Source organism: Dama dama, chromosome 15, assembly GCF_033118175.1.
Source record: "Dama dama isolate Ldn47 chromosome 15, ASM3311817v1, whole genome shotgun sequence".
Taxonomy (NCBI): Eukaryota; Metazoa; Chordata; class Mammalia; order Artiodactyla; family Cervidae; genus Dama; species Dama dama.
Genome location: NC_083695.1, coordinates 31,531,262 through 31,555,050, shown reverse-complemented (window position 1 = coordinate 31,555,050; position 23,789 = coordinate 31,531,262). Strand labels below are relative to the sequence as shown.

At 36.5% G+C, this 23,789-nt stretch overlaps 1 protein-coding gene across 1 annotated transcript in view; it reads left to right on the top strand.

Moving 5' to 3' along the window:
• MICU1 (mitochondrial calcium uptake 1) overlaps positions 1–23,789 on the top strand; it is a 217,089-nt gene that overhangs the window by 150,558 nt on the left and 42,742 nt on the right. Inside the window, exon 9 of the mRNA XM_061161769.1 lies at positions 20,985–21,122. Within this exon, the coding sequence (XP_061017752.1) occupies positions 20,985–21,122 (138 nt within the window). The remainder of the gene's footprint in view (positions 1–20,984; positions 21,123–23,789) is intronic.

Here is a 23,789-nt window from a genome sequence, read left to right as displayed (position 1 = left end):
ATGGACAGCTTGTTCCTCCCTAAATAATTTGAGACTTATTTTTGCCTCCCAGCTCCATAACAGCCGGAAGCAAAGAAGTCGGTATTTGAATTGTAGTAAAGGGATAGAACTGAGAATGACCAACCAATACTAATATCTTTGTCTTCAATGTTACGACTAGCTCTTAAGATCAAATACGTTTGAAGGTAGGAGATCTCTGCTACTTTGGAGAGTGACAAGAGATGAAAAGAGCAGCTTCTATTATAGTTGTCACTGCCCCTATTACCTTGTATTGGCCATTCACATGAATGTATCAGATGTTGCAAGTCTTATAGGACCCTCAGAAGGGAAGATGTTAAAAGCAATTTAAAGATTTAAGGAAGTATAATTTCACACATGAAAACATTCTGTTAGGACCAGCAAGGAAAGACCTGCTAGGCAGAAAAGAGAATTTATTTGAATTTCTTTTAGTAAAGACTTCAAGTTAGTAGTGAGAAAGTCAAGCAACCATCGTCTTTCCAAGTAGCTAAAGTCACATTCAAAGGACTAGATATGAAGCAGAAAAGAATCTATTAGGCATAGATATCTTCGTCACATCCATTCCTACAATCCCTGTTAGTAACATCATCTCATCTTACCACTTCTGGTCGTATCCAACACCATTCTAGTCTACACTACAGGTTATCTTTTCGCTGAATTACTTTAGTTACTTCCCAACTAGTCTTACTATAGCTACTCTTTTTTGTTTGTTTGTTTCATCAGGTCTTAACTTGTTTCTCACGAGAGCTTCATTGCATCGTTCAGGATCTTTTGTTGTGGCTTGCAGACTCCAGAGCACTTTGGCTTCAGTAATTGCAGCACATGGGCTCTCTAGTTGGGGTACATGGGCTTAGTTGCTCTATGGCAAGTGGAATCTTGGTTCCCCAATCAGGGATCAGACGGGTGTCCCCTGCATTGCAAGGCCGATTCTTAACCACTGGACCACCAGAGAAGTCCCACTATAGCCACTCTTGCCTTCCTCATTCTTCTTAAACCCTTACCCCTGAACTCCATATAATTTGACCTCTGTCGCCTCCTCTTCGAAGTTCATCTCGTACCAATCATTCTTCTACCTAAGGGCCTTTGCACTATTGTTGATTTGCCGAAAATACTCTCTTCCTCGTTTCCCGTCCCCCAGTTACCTCCTTCTTATCTCTCACAGCCCAGTTAGACCTTATTTTAGGTTACATATTTCCAAAGCACTCTGTACTTTTTCTTCAGGTGACTTGACTATATAGTCTTCTGATTATTTCTTAAACACCTGTCTCCAGACACTCCTTGAGAACTTTTTATAGAGTTTTGGACTCATTATTACTTCCTTAGTGACTGGTACAGTATCTGACACAAATCAGATGCTCAGGAAATAGTCAAAAGCTTGATAAAGGCACACACACACGCATTCACCCTCTCAGTCTCTCTCACTGGCATCATTATGTGTTAATTAATTAGGCATCTTTTGGGATATCTACTCAACTTTCAACACTTCCCTTTTCTCCAGGATTTGTCCCATTCTACCTACCAAACACAGCTGTGGGCTCCTGGAAGCAGTATTTGTACCTTGCACCTCCCACTTCTTCTCCCATCATCCTCCCCTTCCCCTATCTCAGCTAATTGGACTGCAGTGGATGCCCAACCCAAGTCAGACCATTCAGTTTCTCCATAGGGAATTTGAAGTTGGAAGTGGGCATAGTTGGTGTTTTAACATATGAACTCCAGAACTCCAGGGTAACCATCTGCTGCCTACTGTGTAAACCCATGAAGTGCAGAGGAAGAAAGGATAACAGAAAATGAGGAGTGAAGCAAATGTACAGAGACGAGAGACTGCCAATATTATAATCCTGGGTTTCAGTCTTTTTTTCTTCCATGAGCTTGCCCTTGTCTCTTGAGGCTCCTAAATTTCTTTTTTGCTGAACTTATCTTGAGTTTGTTTATATTATTTTTATATTTTTATATTATATAATTAAAATATTTTATATTTTAATTATATAATTAAAAACCAAAAAGAAGCGTTAATACAACTAGAAAAACTAAAAATAATGACCTTGAAATGTGCCCAGAATAAGAATCAGTAGTCTCTTAACCCATAAGAAAATGAACAAACTTCACATAATTTAAAGGTACCTTATAAGGTATGATAGTTTAGATAATTTTAACTAACTGCTGTCTTGAAGACCCGCATAATTAAGCATGAAAAATTCCTAGTTAGCTCTTTTTAAAAACTGAAGTGCTCCCACATATTTGAAAAGTATCTTCTTTGTCTCTTAATTTGGTTTTTTAAAAAATGAAAAACTAACATTTAAGAAAAACCTTCTTAATTAGCTCAATGACTTAAAAAAAAAAAAACAGAAATCTTTTAGTGCTGAGGGATTTAATACATAACTTCACTCAGTGGTTACTGTTTGGCCTCTAAAACACATAACTGACCAGCCAGGGGGAGCTAAACTTACTGTTAACCTAAAATACAATTCAAATAGAAAGCGAGTTCTCTTTCTATTTTACCATTGTCATCATAAAAGGATTTGATGACTTTCCTCCATTTTCCTATGTCAGGGAAAAACATATATTATCTTTTTTTCTTTTTTTTTAATGAATGACAATGAGCACCAAAGTGATCTTGCCCATCAAATACTTTGCCTTTCACCTGCCTGCATTTCTTCCAGCTTTCTACATTAAAGCTTCAGTGAGCTGCATATTTCTAAGCTTTAGTCTCTCAGTCTTTCTTACATTTGTCTTTATGCTTGTCAGTCAACCAGAATTCTAATTTCTGTATATTATTTCACTCTCTAGCTCTCCATTTTATGTTCTAAGAAAATTGGCAGTTTCCAGCATAATTTTTAGTATATTAAAAATTAGTAACCATTCCATAGCACCTAATAGGCATGGGCTTATTACCTATGCAGTGGCTTTCTGAATGGGCATATTTAAAATGGTTGATAAGATTAAGCCAATCAAAAAGGGATCATCATTTTAAGAAGGGAGATAAATTGAGATTTGAGCTCCAGAAACCACAGAATGGAATGTATTGCTAATTTTACAGATAGTGTCCTCAAGTTATAGTTTCTTAGTATTTTCCAAGAAGTAGAAATTTGAGAATATACAACTTAATACTCAACCTAGTTCATCATGTAAAAACGGGTACAACCATAACTATTCCATTGTTTTAGTGTAATGAGCCTATGTTTCTTTCAGTTAAACTGTCTAGCTTTTGTGAAACATAGAGATAGTTGTCATGATGGATTCCTTGAACACAGACAGCTCTTTTTCAAATTGAGCCACAATTGATTTTTTCATATCTTGTATCCGTGACATTATTCCTATAGAAAACATCAAGTAATAACTATTTTTAATGATGCTGTCTCCTCCTGGGTATAGCTAGCAGTTTAATTTATAATTGCCTCTTCTGTTTTTTTTAATTTGTTAGGCAAATGTGTAATTACATGATCTTAAATCAGCCTTTAGGGATGGACTTTTTAACACATTCACTCATAAAAAGTAGTTACATAATTTTATCATGCCGGTAATACACATTGATTTTAAAACCCACTGGACTACTGTCGTTTTGGCTTTGTCCCATTTACTCTTCAGATCTCACGTTCCTCTTATGTAAGTGGAGATGGTCACTATCACACCTATTTCAAAGGTGATTATGAGACTCAAAAGAATAGGAAGCATTTTGTACATTATTATTCTCAGCCCACTTGTTTATTTGTGTCCCATAGGTATTAACTGCGGGGCTTATAGTCTATTCTTATACCTCCTATTTCCAGAAGTTTTTGCAGAAGTACAGTTTCTATAAGGCAAGACAGTTTAGAATTAAAATTCTTACGCCCTGAGCACAGTTCCACTCTTGCCTACCTCTTTTCCTTTTCTTCTCATAAACAAGAAAAATGTTCATGTGAAGAGTAATAAGGAGAGAGTTAAGAGAATTACTTAGCTGTAGTTTTTCTCTCCTTTCTCAGTTTTTTTTCTGTATTATCTTTGTAGGGAAAGAAAGTTTGTTTCTCTTTAAACAGAACTGAAGTTAACAGAAGCAAAATTGTTGTTATTATTATTGTTTGCAGCTAATGTAACATTTATTAATAGCAGCTAACATTTACTGAGCTCTTAATATGTGCCAGACAATGTACTACCATATTTCATTGAATCTAAAACACAAACATTGATGAGATGTACCATTATTTTATGTACCACTAAAAAAGAAAAAATTGTCAAGTAAATCACAACAAAAATGCTCTCCTTGCACTAAATTATTTAGTTAATGCCTGTTGAGATACTCCTTTAGGCTTAGATTTTTATTATGTTATCCTTGTGTATTCATAAAAGGAATTATAAATAAGATAAATTGGTATAAAATGTCCTCACGTTCAGGGCCCAATTCTTCTGAATTTCTCTTTTGACTCAGAATTATGAATGTCTGTTATTCAACACCAAATTGTCCTTTGAGCCATCAAGAGCATTGGTAATGCAGCATTTCTTAAAGAAATACTCCACCGTTACCTAGGATTTTCTTCCAAGCCACTGACATTCATTTTGCAAGCTTTGACATCTTGTATGGGCAGTGATAACAGTATTGCAACTGCTGCCTAGCCAACAGCAATTATAAGAAGCATATTGATTTCAGAGATATTAAAATGTACAAAATATAAATAAATGCATTTTGTAAAATATTAAATGGGGTGATTGTTTCACATGTATTATCTAACTTAACCCTCAGAATAATCTCACAAGGGAAGTACTGTTATTATACCCATTTTACAAATGAGGGAAACAAGGGTTAGAAAGGATAGATAGATTGCTCAGGAGTTTACAGTTGGTAAGAGACCAAAAAAAAAAAAAAAACCAACAAAAAAACAACAAACTCAAGTCAGTCTGACCGCAAAACCTTTATCCTTGCCACTGTAATATATTGGATTCACTTACATACACCAAATCAAGATCTCTGATACGGGCATAGGAAGCATATCCTAATTCTTCAAGAGAGCTAGAACAGAGACTATGTAGAGCTGCATAAAGTATTTCCCAGAAGCTACCAAACTAGAATTTCAATGAGTAAAGACTAAATGAGGGACTTCCCTGATGGTCCAGTGGCTAAGACTCTGCACTTCCTATTGCGGGGGCCAGATTCAGTCCCTGGTCAGGGAATTAGATCCCACATGCCACACCTGAGAGTTTGCATGCTGCAACTAAAGATCCCTGCATGTTACAACAAAGATCAAAGAACATGCTTGCTGCAACTAAGACCTGGTGTGGCCAAATAAACAAACATATATATTTTTTAAAGACTAAATGAAAAAAAAAGAAAAGACTAAATGAAAAGACTCCTGCTCGTGTCTTCAGCTGCGTATAGATGCTGCAATTCAGGCTTTTAATTTAGATGAGTGGGTCTCTGTGTTTTAATCAAAATGTTCCCATTTTCCTAATGGACGACAGTGTGACTATAATGATTTTATGGCACCTACCGTGGCTTGAATTTTACGAAAATTGATGATATGGTGGTTTTCTAATACCAAGTGACAGAAGAAGGGAAACTTTACTGATGGGTTTTTGTGGTTTTCACTTGAATGAATTAATGTACCTGCCATTCTCACCTAATTTATCATTCCAGCATAGTTTCAGACTCCGAGGACAAATTATTTTGGCCTACAGAGTCTGATGTTGCCTATCCTGTCTGCATCCTCCTGTATGCTTATTGATTTACCTATCTGTTTTTTTATTGTTTCAGTTTTTTAAATGCAAACTGAATATTATTGAGAAATTTTATATATAACTGGACTTAAGTAAAGCAGCAAAAGGAGCTTCATAGTGGAGCCCACAACTAATCATATCCCTGAAATTCTAGTGGCAGTGTTAGGATTTTCCACCCCCGGAATAATTATCAATTGTAGTGAAGTGGCATAGTCTCACCTTTGGTATTCAGGAGTATAGGCTGAAAAGTGTGTCTTAGGCTCCTAGTAGATGATAAGTAAAGAATTGATAGGGGAGTCTTATATGAGGCAGAAATTTAATCAATCAACAAAAATTATTTATTGAGAACATGCTATGTGGCCCAGCTCTGGGTATGACAGAGTAAAAAATATAAGACATGGACTCTTCCTTCAAGAAGTACATAATGTTATAAGGGCAATATGTGCACTTTCAAAAAGGAAAGAAAATATAAAGCAAAGTGTAATTTTCTATGATGCCTCGACCTAACATATTGTAAGATCTCAGAAAACTCAGAGAAATCAAGTGTTTTGGAATAACCAGTAGGGCCATAAAGAGAGGTTAAGTTCAAGAAAGGGCAGGGTTGTACAGATAGATAAAAAGTGGGGACAATATCCCAGAGAGGGAAAATAAAGAAAAATCCCGAATGCTTAGCATAAAGCAATTTACCTTCCCTAGACTCATGAAGTGTTCCAAGTCCTTTCACAACTGAAAAAGTCTCCTTTAGAATACAGACTGTTTTAACACTGCTATATTTAGACTGGATAATCAACAAGGACCTACTGTATAGCACATGGAATTCTGCTCAGTGTTATGTGGCAGCCTGGATAGGAGGGGAATAAAAAAAAGAATACAGAATGTCTAAAATTGATTGAATTATTCTTGCTGTAGAAAGGCTTTATGTTTAAATTTATTGTTATGAAAAAATTAGGTACAAATCAGCACAGCTTGGGAGAGCTCATATTACATATTTTAGTGAATTGATGGCTAATTTACATCATGCTGGTGAAGTCACACAAGACTGGGACTTGAACCCATGGGCCAGGACCAAAACTCAGCCCAACCAAAACTCAGATTGGGACCTGACCCCACTGTCTTTCAATTGAGATCACATGCCTGGTCTCAAGACTTAATGAAACTCAGGTTCTTTATGTCTCATCACAAAAGAATTCAGTGAGAGACAAAGTAATAGCTAAGAAGTAGATTATTTAGAGAGATACTCATTTCATAGACAGAATTTTTTTTTCTTTAAATATCATTCAGTCGTGTCCAACTCTTTGTGATCCCATGGACTGTGGCCCACCAGGCTCCTCTGTCCATGGAATTGTCCAGGCAAGAATACTGGAGTGAGTTGCTATGACTTCTTCCAAGGGATCTTCCCGACTTAGGGATTAAACCTGAGTCTCCCGCATTGCAAACAGATTCTTTACCATCTGAGCCAGTGTGGTCCATCTCAAAAAGCAAGAACACATTCCATGGGAGAAACGCATTCTACAGACAGAGTGTAGGCCATCTCAGAAGGCAAGAGACCCCAAATATGGGGTGGTTAGATTTTATGGGCTGGGTAATTTCTTAGGCTAGCAAGTGGGAGGATTATTCCAACTATTTGGGGAAAGGGGCAGAGATTTCCAGGAATTGGACCACTACCTACTTTTTGGCCTATCATGGTTGGCCTCAGAACTGTCATGGAGCTGGTGGCTGTGTCATTTAGTATGCTAACATATTACAATGAGCGTATATCGAGGCTTAAGGTCCATTGAAAGTCAAATCTTCTGCCATCTTAGGCCTGATTCTAACCAGTCTTTGTCATACCTTCAACAGTATGTCATTCTTTTATGAGACTGAGCGCTACCTACTGCGCTAACGAGGCACCTTGTCATTCTTTTAAAGTTTTTACCCTGTCCCTTCCCTGCTGTTTCACTGGGATCCACTAAAAATGTATATCCTTCTTGTCTCTATTAGGCAAATTTTTATATTTTCATCATTTGCCAATAATTGCTTTCTACTGACTTAGAGAGTTTTCTCTTATAATGGAAGTAGGAGAAATTACCCATATTCTCATATGAAAATGGTAACAAGAAGAAATGTCTGCCTCTCTCCCCATTTTTTTTTTTATCATTAATTTTTGACCTTTATTCTCTTGATATGTCTTACCTTAACTGACTTTCAGTTGTTAAACTATTCTCTCATTTATGTGATATATCCCACTTGGTTATGGTTTTTAATCCCTTCTATATGTTGCTAGATTGGGTCTGCTAATTTGTTGAGGCTTTTATTTTTCTTTATTTCATAATTCACTGTGATAAGGAACTGATCAATTATGAATACACCAAGCCCAAAGTAAATTGTATGTCTTAATTTTCATCATTACTTTTTAACAGCTTCGCACACTGGTTGCTGCCTTCCATAGATTGCCTCATGTTTAGGTAAAATCAGCACATTAAGTCTTTTATAGTGACATTAGGTGTCAAGTAATGAACAAGCTAAATCTCCAGCTCATGAAAGAGTGCTGACATGCTGTCAGCAATGCTCGGACTAAAGCAGCATGGAAATATATGTTGTATTTTCACCTAGACAATAGATCTCAGAGAGCTATCTCCAGAAATAATGAAATCAGAGGAAAACAAACTGACACTCAGATGAGAAAAAGATAGCACTTTGCTTTCCTACCATGATTAGTCCTTGGTTCTTATCTCCTGAAATTGAAGCTTTTATATTTTTTTCCAGTACATGGACTTTCTGTGTCCAAAATTCTTGTGATCTCATGAAAAGAAGAATGTCCTTGAACTCTGAATAATGTTGGGCCTCAAATCTCAAAGGAATATATAGCGCCAAGACTAAGGTTTTTTTCATGTTGCTGTGATTTAGAATAAAATGGTGTTGAAAGCAGAAATTGGCTATGGTAAGATTTACTGCTTGCTGAAAGAGTTATTCTAGAGGAAAAAATATCTTGAGACTAACATGGTATAGTGATTCTATATGGAAACACTAACTTCATAGATTGATTAGAATATTAAATAGCTGTTAATTTTGCCAGAATTTGAGTCTCTTTCATATTGATCAAGGTCATATCTCAGGAAAAAACAACCACACAGATTTTGTATAATTCAGAATGTTATGTGAATTAGTATACGGAAAGCACTTAGAACAGAATCTGGCACATAGTAAATGCTGTAACAGTAATATTTGCTATTATGAATGATAGAGAATGGATTATTCTCTAACAACCTGAAGAATTTTTCTAAGAAAGTATAATAGTCCTTTTAGGCCTCCTCTTCTTTAGAACTGAACTTTTTTTTTTTCGCTTTCTCCATCACTCCATGAAAGTGAAAGTCGCTCAGTCATGTCTGACTCTTTGCTACCCCATGGACTATATAGTCCATGGAATTCTCCAGGCCAGAATACTGGAGTGGGTAGCCTATCCCTTCTCCAGGGGATCTTCCCATCCCAGGGATTGAACTGGGGTCTCCTGAATTGCAGGCAGGTTCTTTACCAACTGAGCTATAGCTCCATAGCTGATTATATTTCTTTAAACAAAAAAAGATAGTTAACTGGACTGAATTTCCTTGAGTTTATTCCCTCAATTAAAGGGAACCTGGTTAAGTTAGGTTTAAATAACCCCATTTTAGTCTAAATTCCCAAACATGCTGCTGCTGCTAAGTCACTTCAATCATGTCCGACTCTGTGTGATCCCATAGACGGCAGCCCACCAGGCTCCCCCGTCCCTGGGATTCTCCAGGCAAGAACACTGGAGTGGGTTGCAGCCTACCAGGCTCCTCCGTCCATGGGATTTTCCAGGCAACATGAAGACTAGTTAAAGGGACTTCCCTGGGAGTCCATGGTTAGGACCCTGCACTTCCAGAGGCATGGGTTCAATCCCTGATTGGGGAACTAAGATCCTGCATGCTCTGTGGCATGGCAAAAAAAAAAAAAAAAACTAATTTAAAAAAAGTCAGCAAGCTGGAGGATTTTTTATTTTATTTTTGTTTTGTTTTTTAATATTCTGTTTATTTTGTTGAAATTAATTTTTATTGGAGTATAGTTGTTGATTTACAGTGTTGTCCTAGTTTCTGCTATACAGCAAAGTGACTCAGTCATACATAACATATATTCACTCTTTTTAAAATTCTTTTCCCATATAGATCATTACAGAATATTGTAATGATCTGTATATACAGATCTGTATATACTGTGCTATACAGTAGGTTCTTATTAGTTATCTATCCCCAATGGCTCAGCAAGTAAAGTAAAGAACCTGCCAGCAATGCAGGAGACGTGGGTTTGATCCCTGGGTTAGGCAGATCCCCTAAAGAAGGGCATGACAACACACTCCAATATTCTTGCCAGGAAAATCCCATAGACAGAGGAGCCTGGCAGGCTATGATCCATGGGGTTGCAGAGAGTCAGACACGACTGAAGTGACTGAGCATGCATGCACGCACATATTTATAAATAGCAGTGTGTATATGTCAGTCCCAACCTCCCAATTTATCCGTCCCCCTTCCCCCCGCCTTGGTAGCCATTAGTTTGTTTTCTTCATCTGTAACTCTATGTTTTGTAAATAAGTTAATTCATACCTTTTTTTTAGATTCCACATATAAGCAGTATCGTATGATATTTGTCTTTGTCTGTCTTACTTCACCCAGTATCTGGAGGACTTTTTAAAGCAAAACTTACCTTTGTTCTGAGGATTGAATCACTTTCATTGATTGACATTGAAGAATATCTTTTTTTTTTTTTAAGAATATGTCTTAATATTTTAGGTTATGTTTCCTTTTTTTTAATCAAGAAATGATAAATCACTACTTAATTAGTCTCTTATCTAACAGGAAAAGAGTTACTAGCTGTAAGTCAGTGAAACAAGTTGCAAATAGATACGTGTGTTTCACCACAATAAAGATTTAAAACAGACTTAAGCAAAATTGAAAGATGGGCAAACTGGGTAAAAAAAAACTTATACTGTGTTAATACAGGGCAAATATTTTTAATCTTATAAATTAATGAGACATATATCAGCACTTCTGTAAATAAATAGGCAAAGAAGGTAGAAAATTCAGAGGAAGAAATAAAAATGACCAGTACACATATTTGAAAAATGGTCAGCCTCACTAATAATCAAAGAAATGCTAATTAAAATGGGTTACCATTTTTACTCTAGCAGAGATTTTTAAAAATTATACTTGTTGTCAAGGGTGTTCTCATATACTAGTAGGATTGTAAAGCAATACATCTTTCTAGAAATTAAGCAATATATATCAAAAGCATTAAAGAATTTATACCTGCTATTTTTACACACACTAGATTGGCAAAGAATAAAAAGTCTGATGATACCAAGTACTGGTGAAAGTATGAAACAAAGGGAGCTCTTATACATAGCTAATGAAAAGTATTGGTGCAATTCTTTTGGCAAGTAATTAGATATTATCTTGATAAGACAGGAGTTCCACTTCTATATACATGCCCCACACTTGGAACTCTTGTTGCTGTTTCACCAGGGCACTGGTATAAGAATATTTATAATAGCCTTATAAAAAGGCTGACAGTAACTCAGATGTCCATTTATAGGAAAACTGATGGTGATATTTCCAAATAATAGAAATCTACAATAGTGTAAGAATGGAAGAAGCATGCTTAAATGTATCAACATGGATGAATTCTAGAAGTATAATGGTTAATTGAAAAAAGAAAATCACAAAAGAATACATCCACTATGATACCATTTTATAAAGTTCAGAAGAAAGAAGAAATAAACAACATTGTTAACGTGTTTTAAACTAAACTAAGATAGCAAGGCAGTAAAAAATGAAGTCCAATGATCCTCTACATAGAAAACCCTAAAGACTACCAGAAAATTACTAGAGCTAATCAACGAATATAGTAAAGTTGCAGGATATAAAATTAACACACAGAAATCCCTGCATTCCTATACACTAACAATGAGAAAACAGAAAGAGAAATTAAGGAAACAATACCATTCACCATTGCAACAAAAAGAATAAAATACTAGGAGTATATCTACCTAAAGAAACAAAAGACCTATACATAGAAAACTATAAAACACTGATGAAAGAAATCAAAGAGGACACAAACAGATGGAGAAATATACCGTATTCATGGATTGGAAGAATCAATATTGTCAAAATGGCTATACTACCCAAAGCAATCTATAGATTCAATGCAATCCCTATCAAGCTACCAATGGTATTTTTCACAGAACTAGACCAAATAATTTCACAATTTGTATGGAAATACAAAAAAACCTCAAATAGCCAAAGTAATCTTGAGAAAGAAGAATGGAACTGGAGGAATCAACCTGCCTGACTTCAGACTCTACTACAAAGCCACAGTCATCAAGACAGTATGGTACTGGCACAAAGACAGAAACACAGATCAATGGAACAGAATAGAAAGCCCAGAGATAAATCCATGAACCTATGGACACCTTATCTTCGACAAAGGAGGCAAGGATATACAATGGAAAAAAGACAACCTCTTTAACAAGTGGTGCTGGGAAAACTGGTCAACCACCTGTAAAAGAATGAAACTAGAACACTTTCTAACACCATACACAAAAATAAACGCAAAATGGATTAAAGATCTAAATGTAAGACCAGAAACTATAAAACTCCTAGAGGAGAACATAGGCAAAACACTCTCCAACATAAATCACAGCAGGACCCTCTGTGACCCACATCCCAGAATATTAGAAACAAAAGCAAAAAGAAACAAATGGGACCTAAGGAAACTTAAAAGCTTTTGCACAACAAAGGAAACTATAAGCAAGGTGAAAAGACAGCCCTCAGATTGGGAGAAAATAATAGCAAATGAAGCAACAGACAAAGGATTAATCTCAAAAATATACAAGCAACTCCTGCAGCTCAATTCCAGAAAAATAAATGACCCAATCAAAAAATGGGCCAAAGAACTAAACAGACATTTCTCCAAGGAAGACATACAGATGGCTAACAAACACATGAAAAGATGCTCAACATCACTCATTATCAGAAAAATGCAAATCAAAACCACAATGAGGTACCATTACACGCCAGTCAGGATGGCTGCTATCCAAATTGCTTTGCTATTACAAAGCAATAAAATTGCTTTACAAGCAATAAATGCTGGAGAGGGTGTGGAGAAAAGGGAACCCTCTTACTTTGTTGGTGGGAATGCAAACTAGTACAGCCGCTATGGAAAACAGTGTGGAGATTTCTTAAAAAACTGGAAATAGAACTGCCATATGACCCAGCAATCCCACTTCTGGGCATACACACCGAGGAAACCAGATCTGAAAGAGACACGTGCACCCCAATGTTCATCGCAGCACTGTTTATAATAGCCAGGACATGGAAGCAACCTAGATGCCCATCAGCAGATGAATGGATAAGGAAGCTGTGGTACATATACACCATGGAATATTACTCAGCCATTAAAAAGAATTCATTTGAATCAGTTCTAATGAGATGGATGAAACTGGAGCCCATTATACAAAGTGAAGTAAGCCAGAAAGATAAAGACCATTACAGTTTACTAACACATATATATGGAATTTAGAAAGATGGTAACGATAACCCTATATGCAAAACAGAAAAAGAGACACAGATGTACGGAACAGACTTTTGGACTCTGTGGGAGAAGGCGAGGGTGGGATGTTCCAAGAGAACAGCATCGAAACAAGTATACTATCAAGGGTGAAACAGATCACCAGCCCAGGTTGGATGCATGAGACAAGTGCTCGGACCTGGTGCACTGGGAAGACCCAGAGGGATCAGGTAGAGAGGGAGGTGGGGGGGTGGGGGGAGCGGGATGGGGAATACATGTAAATCCATGGCTAATTCATGTCAATGTATGACAAAAACCACTACAATATTGTAAAGTAATTAGCCTCCAACTAATAAAAATAAATGAAAAAAAATAATAATAAATTTAAAAAATAATAAAAAATGAAGTCCAATGATGTTACCTCTTAGGGGAGGCAGAGAGATGAGCTTCAACTGTTTGTGCTAATGCTTCCTCTCAGATTAGTGGTAGATTCATGGAAGTTTTTTAATTATTATGCTTCATGACTTGTCTATCATGTTTATTATTTGTATATATCAAATATTTCATAGTCAAAAATAAAAGAGCCTATAGATTTTTATTTTATAATTCATTTCTAGAGATCAACCCAAAAATAATGATGAAAAATGCAGAAAAACTTTATCCCAGTGATGATATTTATTATAACCAAGAACTGAAACAACAAAGATGTCCAACACCCCTTTTTCATACCCTGTTTTGTTCAAAAAAGGGTTTAATAAAGCCCTAAAGAATATATTCAGTGAGACAAAAATAAAATAAAACTTGCTGAGAAATGAAAGTTAAAAAATGGAAGAAGGCTAAGAGAAAGCCAGGAGTAAAATTATTATGAAAAATATAAGTTGTAAACTTCTGTTCTTGTTAGAGGTAGGTCACAAACTTGATTAAGCTTTTTGTAACCAGGGTAAGAAAGGAAATATGATTGTTGATGCCTTTAAGATAAGAAAGCACATCAACTGTTTTGATTGAGACGAGAGAGAAATTTCTCACCAGATTAACTGTATGAGCAAGTTATTTAACTCCTCTCTGCCTGTGTGTCCATGTCTATAAAATAAAACAATAATAATAATACCTGTTATATAACGTTGTGAGGATTACATAAGGTAAGTTCTTAGGACAGCACCTGGCACATTAGTAAGCACTCACATATATTACTGACTAGTCATACTTAATGACATTCTCAAGCATTTCTTATAGAAATCAATATTGTGGAAGTAGGTGTTAAGATAGGAAATATTCTCAACAGTAGGATGCTGTGTTGTGAATTAATTTTCTAGTGTTCTACCTCTGTTCACTTACTACATATTTATTGTGCACCTCCTTTATGCAGGTTTTCTGTCTAGTAATATATGGCCAGGGTACAGGTCTTATTAAGTTGTTCTGCTTCAGCCTCCTCTAGGTAGTTTAATCTAGGAATTATTCTATTATGTTGTATAACAAATGATATTTGTTGCATTCACTTTTTCTGCTCTTCAAATATGAAAGTAGTAGTCTGTAAACAGAGACTGGGCAAAAAGCAATTATGAAAAGAAAAGTGAGACCTAGTAAGTTGAACTTAGTTAACACTTATTAAGAAAGGAATAATCAATGGAGGCACTTTCCTGAGAAGTCATATGGTGATAAGAATATTGTTAAATTTATTGGAATTCAAACTATGCACCGAACTCTGTACTAATTTCTCTGCACACATTATCCCAATTAATCCTTATAACACTTTGAGGTTGTGAATATTATCTCCTTTTTTTTTTTTGGTGAGAAGATGTTGAATTCTTAGAGAAAGTAAGTCACAGCAGCAAGTATGGGTTCAAGCTGAAATTCAGACCCAGGCAGCTGATTCTAAAACCTATATTCCTAGTCATTTAAATCTATTACCTTGTATGGAATGAAACCAAAACTTATCAAACCTTGAATCCCTTTGTTCCAGATCTAAAATAGTTTTTTCCAACACCTTTAGTCAAATACATCCTGGTTTTTATTATCCTATATTAAGTTCATGCGTTAGTCTTGTTTTTTTCCTGACTTTGACTATCAGACTATAAAGTTAATCTTTTTCTGATCTAACTGTGTGATTGGTACTCATGTCTTTTAGTCACTTGATTTGCTCACCAGTGTGAATTTTCTTTAAAACCATTTTTAAATGGAAAGAATCCTTGGATTTGAAGTAGAAGAGTCTAGCAAGTTAAAAATTTGGTAATCTATAATCTCATGGCCCTAGATGTCAATGGATTGTTTTGGCCCTTGCTCAGGGCACTAAATCATGTTGCCTTCTATCCAAATCGTAGGCCTTCCTCCTTAGCCAAAAGACAGTAATATTAATTATTGACAGTGAAGATGCACCTTGTATTTAAAGATTAAGAAAATTCATACCTTAAGATTAAGGTAATTTGACCTGGGGCTCTCTAATGTCCCTTACCAATTGTAGAAACATAGATTTCATATTTAAATTATGGAATGTTTAAACTATGTTTGCTGTGTGGTTTGCAGTGGAGAACTTGGCCTGAAATCATTTTTCCAAAACAGACAGTTTTTCTGAGACTCCTAATAGTAGCAGCAGTGACATGATTCACATCTCAAAATCCAAATACTGTCAGATGGAAAAACATAGATGTATTCAGCTCAGTGGCTTGAGATTACTATGCATTACTTGAATTGTACAGTTCATAAGCTAGGAAAAGCCTATACTTGTAAAAGGGCATGATTTACTCTGAGGGGTAGACAGAGTCTCCTGAAATGTAATTTTGTGAGAGAATTTTTTACATTTGTTGAAATATATTAACCTCAAAAGTCATTAATAAATCAAGACCCACTTGCAGATACTGGTTTCTTTTTTCTTTTACTATTTTCTAATCTTATTTTGGCCTTTGTTCATAGTACATGTTTTCTTCCTAGCTTCCCTTCTTCCTTAAATCATTTCATCTCTCTCTATATATATATATATATGTGTGTGTGTGTGTGTATACATACACACACCATCTGTCTTTCCAAAGAACTGTTCTTTCTCTCAACAAGGGGCAAGGATGGGAGTGAGAGGCACAGTGTGGTCAGAAACCGAGGGAAAATCTTGCAGACAGTTTTTTGGCTCCTCTTCTCTGTCCCGTTTCTCTGCCCTGCAGCCCCCTGGGGAACAACAGGAAGCCAGCAGCTTGTATCCATTTGAGAAAGTGGCCGTGGCACAGAAGAGAAAACGCTAAGCTCAGCTCTGTTCCTAGTCTCAGAGAAGCCATGCAGATGGTGGGTAGTGTGCCACAGGATCCCACAGATTAGAGTTTCTTTTTTTGTTTGTTTTATTGAAGTGTAGTCAGTTTACAGTATTGTGTTCATTACCGGTGTACAGTATAGTGATTCAGTATTTTTGCAGATTATTCTCCACTATAGATTACTACAAGATAATGGCTATAATTTCCTAAGCTCTACAATTTATCCTTATTGCTTACCATTTTGTTTATAGTAGTTTGTATCTATTAGGCCCATACCCCTAATTTGTCTGTCCCTCCTTTCATCTCCCTTTGATAATCATAAGTTTATTTTCTGTATCTTTGATTCTGTGTCTGTTTTATATATACATTCACTCGTACTATTTTTAGATTCCACAAGTAAGTGATAATAGTATTTGTCTTTCTCTGACTTATTTCACTAAACATAATGTTTTCTAAATTCACCCATATTACTATAAATGAATGTATTTCATTCTTTTTATGGCTGAGTAGTATTCCATTGCATATATATATACTGCATCTTCTTAATTCAGTCATCTATTGATGGCACTTGAGTTTCTTCCATGTCTTGGTTATTGTAAATAGTGCTGGTATGAACATTGTGATGCATGTGTCTTTTGAATTAGTGTTTTTGTTTTTTCCAGATAGATATACCTAGGAGTTGAATTGATGGGTCATTTAATGCTTCTATTTTTAGTTTCATAATGAATTTCCATACTGTTTTCTGTAGTGACTGCACCAATTTACATTTGCACCAGCAGTATAGGAAGAGAGTTCCCTTTTCTCCATACCTTCTCCACCATTTATTTGTAAACTTTTTAATGATAGACAGTCTGACAGGTGTGATGTGATACCTCATTGTGGTTTTGATTTACACATTTCTTTAATAATTAAGGATGTAGAGCATCTTTTCATGTGCCAGTAAGCCATCTGTATTTCTTCTTTGGAAAAATGTCTATTCAGGTCTTCTGCCCATTTTCTGATTGGGTTTTTTTGATACTGACTTATATAGGTTCTTTGTTTATTTTGGATATTAACCCCTTCTCATCACTTACAAATATTTTCTTCTATCCCATAGGTTGTCGTTTTGTTTTGTCAATGGTTCCTTTGCTGAGCAAAAACTTTTAAGTTTAATTAGGTCCCATTTGTTTATTTTTTTATGTTATTTCTTTTTTATTTCATTTTTAATGTTATTTCTTTTTATGTTTATCTTTTTATGTTATTTTTTGTCTTAGAAGACTGATCCAAGAAAATACTGCTACAATTTATGTCAGACTTCTTCTGGGAGTTTTATGGTTTCAGGTTTTATATTTAGATCTTTAAACCATCTTGAGTTTGTTTTTTTATATGTGGGATATTTTATATATGATATGAGGGAATGTTCTAATCTCATTGTTTTCTATGTCTTTCCAGTTTTCCCAGCACCACTTATTGAAGGAATAGTCTTTTCTCCATTGTGTTTTCTTATCCCCGTGTCATATTAGGTAACCCCAGGGTGTGTGGGTTTATTTCTGGGCTCTTTTGTTCCACTGATGTTTATGTCTGTTTTCATTCCAGTATCATGCTGTTTCTATTACTGTAGCTTTGTTAATACAGTCTGAAGGAGCAGTGAAAATTGTGGGTGGTACCCTGGAACACACTTATTCTGTGCCACAGGATCAAATAGAATGGAATTTCTTAATTGTCCTACTGAAGTGGAACTTAAGAGGCTTTATCAATATCTGATAAATAAAATACAAACCAATCATTTCAGTTGCTTCCAGATGTATAAATAGAAGCTTTCTACACTGTGATAATTTTGCAATAATCTATCTTTCCCCAAAGACCCTCTCATGACCTTGGGGATTATATTCATGTGGTGACACATGATGTCAAGCTATTGCCCTTGAAAATGTATCCCTAATGCAGGCCCTTGAGAAGCTACCCTTGAAGATCCCTGGCCTAGTAGGTCTTCAGTGCTGCTCCAAATCTAATTATAGAGGAGGTAGTGAACTTTGAAGTGGGCTATACAGCTTAGAGCTGAGTTTTATAGTTTTTAGGCTTCCGTGGTGGCTCAAACAGTACAGAATTTGCCTGCAATGTGGGACACCTGGGTTCAATCCCTGTAGGAAGATCCACTGGAGAAGGGAACAGCTACCCACTCCAGTTTTCTGACCTGTAGAATTCCATGGATAGAGGAGCCTGGCAGGCTACAGTCCATGGTGTTGCAAAGAGTCGGACACTAACTTTCACGCCCTTTCACATTCCAACCACATCAAAATATTAATAATAATAATGATAGAAAAAGACAAGTCTGTGTTTTCAAACAAAGTTAGTAAAAATGCTAATTTGAGCACTGGAATTGTTACTTGGGGATCTCCACTGGAAATTGTCTTTACTGCTTTGAGACGTGGCAGAGGTAAGGTTTATACCCCTGTGGAGAGCAGATGAATGCAGGCTTTCATAAGCCTGAGCACACTGCTGCTGCTGCCAACACTGGAAAAAGAGACATTGCAACCTTGAATCTATCTTGTGGGATAAAACTTAGCTCATCTAATTCAAATTTATGGGATTTCTCTACAACTGCGAAATCTCCCAGATAAAGGTAAAATGAACGCCCTAAATAGTTGAAGCCTAGGAGAGCAGGGATGGCAGCTTTGTTTCACTCGCATTGAAGAAGCCCAGCTTTGGCCCAGGTATCACATGTCACTGAAAATCTGATTTAAACATTGCAGAAAGTATGTTCATTTGCAAAAAATTTTATCAGTCCTCCATTTTTGTTTCAGGGTGGTTAATTGAATCATAAATCAAACTTAAAATCCTGAAAACTTTTGGTATTGTCCAAAACTAATCAGCTCTGTAGAAGTGATGGTGTGGCAAACATGAAATACTGAGTGGTTGAGTTAAAAATGAAGCTTTTGCTTAATGTTGATGCTGATTTCTGTGGAAAGAGTTTTGCTTCTCACTCAAATATGACTAAGCACCCTAGCTCTATAAGTTTATCCAAAGCAACATATTGCTATCCTATAGGATGAATGTGTTCTAGTGTTTGGAAGGAGGAAATGGTATGTTACTGAGATAACAGTCTTTGGATCCAGACAGAGCCACATGTGACTCCCAGCTCTCACTTCACCTACCTCAGTTTTCTCAACTGTAAAATGGAGCTGATAATATCTACTCCATAGGATTGTTACAGCAATTAAATGAAAGATTGTATGAGTGAAGTTCCTGGTTCATAGTACACCATCAGCAAATGATTGCTGTTGTTAAAATGTAATTCATGTGTCTTGATCACTGACATAGTCTGACCAATGAGGAGACAAAAGTGTATATCGACTTACCAAACTAAGCAAGGAAAGAAAAACTGAGAGAGACTTTCACCCTTAACTGTATACTTCCTTATTTTATATCTTACATGTAAACCTTATCTTGTTACTAGATGGTAAAGTTCCTAAGGACAGAAACTGAATCTTCTTTCCTGTACCCTACAGTGACTAACACTGTTAGATAACTAGTAGACATTCAGGAAATGTTTGTTGACTTGATCTTACTTAGCAATGTCTTATGTCTATATATAACCCTCTTAGGAGAATAAGATTTTGCTCTACCATGTAGGAATCGGAAAGTTTCTCTGTAACTGTTATTTTCCATAAAACCATGGGGAAATTTTACCATGTTGAAATCATTTTGCTTTCTAATTGGTTTCTAGGCCCATCTTTAGCCATTTTATTATTTAGGCATTTATATATATCATTAACACTGCAGCTGGTATTGAGATAACTTCTCTCTGTTTTTAAATGACAATCTTAGTTTTCTGATATTACTTAAATTAGCTTGGAATTTTTTGTGCTTAGCCTTTCCACCTGCATATTTAAATATGCTTAATGATATTTTTTGTAGCTTTGTGATAAGTATGCATGTCTAATTGAGGCATCGTACACTCTATACATTTTTTTTCAAGCTCTATTGATGTTCTAACATTTGATTACCATTTTGGGGGAAAACTGGAAAACACACTGCTCTTCTTTGAAATCTTTAGAGGTCTGTATAACAATATTAAGTACAGATCAAGGAACTGGTATGTACAATTGATCAAATTTATAATAATTAACTTTTAAGTTTTCTCTGAGTAACAGAGATGTGGATGATCCAGAGAGCACTTATTACTAATAATATTACTGATGAATTTAAATGGAGTTTTAGCATTGTTTTTATTCTCACAAGGAAGTTCCTGATCTAGAAGATATAGGAGATGTTATAGCAACTGTTTTATTGGTGAGAAAATTCACTCCTAGAGTAGTTGGGTAACTTAGCAGCAGATCTGGCATATAAACCCAAATATTCTGTTTCTAACTTTTTTTCATCTTGGTGAGAATTATAGTTCATGATTCCAGCCATCAGTCATTCTCAGAGTCCAACAGTTGATCTTTCCACATCCCATGTCCAAATACTTTCCATTTGACCCTGTGAACACTCTTTCTATTCACTTTCCAGTTTGAACGCCATGACCCTGTGGATGGGAGAATCACTGAGAGGCAGTTTGGTGGCATGCTGCTGGCTTACAGTGGAGTGCAGTCCAAGAAGCTGACTGCCATGCAGAAGCAGCTCAAGAAGCACTTCAAAGAGGGAAAGGTAGGTATCTTTGCCTAGAGGAAACCATGAGAGCATATTGTTACTGCAAAGTACTAACATAATGAGAGTGAACTAGTGACTAATTATGACTAATTTATTTCTGGTACTTGGAAAAAAAAAAAAAGCAGTTTGTGAAGAAGAAGGGATAGCCGCGAATGACCCTAGGTTTTTTTGTCCCTATCACAATGTGACCATGAACTGAAATAGTGAATTGAAAGAGAGAGACTGGTTCACCAGGGGACATAGAGTTCACTTGTAGATATCTTGAGTTTAAGGTGCCTGTGGACTATCCAAGTAGAGATGGTTAGCCAGAAGTTGGATATTCAAATCTATTTTAGAGGACTGAGCTAGGTTTGGGAATCATCAACACACTATTAGAATTAAAATCATGAAGATTGATGAAGTTATCCAAGGAGAATGTTATACAGAAAAGAACCATGAGCCAAGGGCAAGATCAAGTGGAACACTAACATTTAAGCAGTTCCAGAATGAAATCTTGAGGAAATGGTTAGAGGAGTACCTAGAGAAAGTATTGAAATCAAAGCCAAGGAAGAAGAGGATTCAAAAACTAAGAGATCTACAATGTCCCATGGGAAAGAGAGGGTCCAGTAAAATAAAATGATAAATACCCATTGGTTTTGGTGAAATGGTGACCTTTGGGAGAGTTGTTTTGTTACAGTGGTCCAGTTGGAAGGCGTATTAAACAGAAAGTGAGGAAGTTGGAAAAAAAGGAAGGAAGAAGGAAGAGGGAGGTTCCAGAAAGAAGGAAATAGCATATGTTTAAAACTCTGAGGCAGTAGTATATTAACTCTGCTTGGGCTCCTATAGCAAAATACAATAGACGGGGTGGCTTAAAAAACAGAAATTTTTTTTCTCACTGTTCTGGAGGTTAGAAGTCCATTATCAATGTGTCAGCAAATTGGGTTTCTAATGAAAGCTTTCTTCCTGTCCTGTAGATAGTCACCTGCTTTCTCTGTCTTCACATTACCTTTCCTTAGTGTTTATACAGAGAGAGAACATGCTCTCTAATGTGTATTCTTATAAGGACACTAATCCTATGCGATTGGGGCCCCAGCATTGTGACCTCATTTAACCTTAATTATTTTTTTAGAGGCCCCATCTCCTAATACAGCCACGGTGGGGGTTAAGGCTTCAGTGTGTTAAGTTTCAGAGTGAGAGGACACAAACATTCAGTCCATAACAAGCAGGAAAGACGAATCTGGCATGTGTAAGGAGCTAAATGGGGATTGTTTACAGTTGACAAATACTAACAAAGTGGAGAATGGCCTAAGATGAGGTCTGAGAGGAGGATGGGGACAAGAACCTGCAAGACCTTGTAGGTATGTAATGATTTGGGGTTCTAGTCACAGTGCAATGAGAAGCTATTAAAGAGTTGTGAGCAGGGAAATAGCATGGTTGTATGTATGTTTAAAGAGACAACTCTGGATGCTTTATGAAGAATAGTTTGGAAAGGAGCAAGCATAGAAGCAAAAGACTGAGACTAAGATTATTAGAGATTTCAGGAGGAGATGAATGGGTCTTTTTTGAGCAGCATTGAGATTGGAGACCATGGATTTGTGGTGACACTAGTCAACACTGCTCTGTGAGAGCCTTCAGAGCTGTATCTGGTACAGGAAGAAGCAGATGGTAGAACTGAGTCAGTGTCTGGGATTTTCTAGGTGGTGGGATGAACAAACTGAACCAAAAACTAGTAAAGAGGCCAGATCTCTTAAAGATCATGTACACACACAGAGAGACATACATACACAAACACACACAGCAATGCAAGGGCTAGATCCCAGATATCATTCTCAGCCCAACACCCTTTCCACATGACAACAATTACCGTTGAGCCATGCCTGGAAAATTGACCTAACATTAAACATGTTCCATGAGGGATTACTAAGGTAGTGTGATACAGTAGACATGGAGCTAGAAGACTTGAGTTCAAGTCCTGCCTCAGAAGTTTCTGTGGACGTTGGCTAGATCACTTAACTGACCTTGTAAGCTGAGACCCTTGTCCTTTATGCAGGCTCTAAACTTTAAAGACCCAGTAAGAAATAGAATTGCCTGGGCTTGTTTCCATTTTCTTAGTCTTTGTGTAGGAAATCTTGCTTGAATAGCTTCACCCCCAAGTTGGTAGAAAGCAGTTCTTACCAGTTAGAGTTTTTCCTCCATACCTTGGGTGTTGAAAAGCTGAAAGGACCTCTGAACAGGCTGTGGACTGCAACTGAGAGCAGGCTGGATTCTGAGAGAAAGTGTCAGCTTCTCTGAGCAGTCCAGTCGGTCTGAAGGTGTTCTCTTGGCTATGAAGGAAGATTCCCTAACAGAAAGTGACAGAGGACAATGCTTCTCTCCTAAAGAGAACTCCTGTATTACCTTGTACACAGCTCATATCTATTGGAAGTTATGATTTCAGAAAGTTGATCACAAATATCTAGGTGAATTTTATAGGGAATACACCTTTCTGTTGACCAGACCCTTTTTTAATGTCTTGGCTGCACCGCACAGCATACACCCCCACCAGGGATCAAACCTGCAATGCCCCACCCCGATTCCTGCACTGGAAGCATGGAGTCCTAGCCATTGAATCACCAGGGAGATCCTCGACCAAACTTATTTTTAAAGTTTTGGTCCTGGCATTGATTTGATCTGAAAATAATTTTC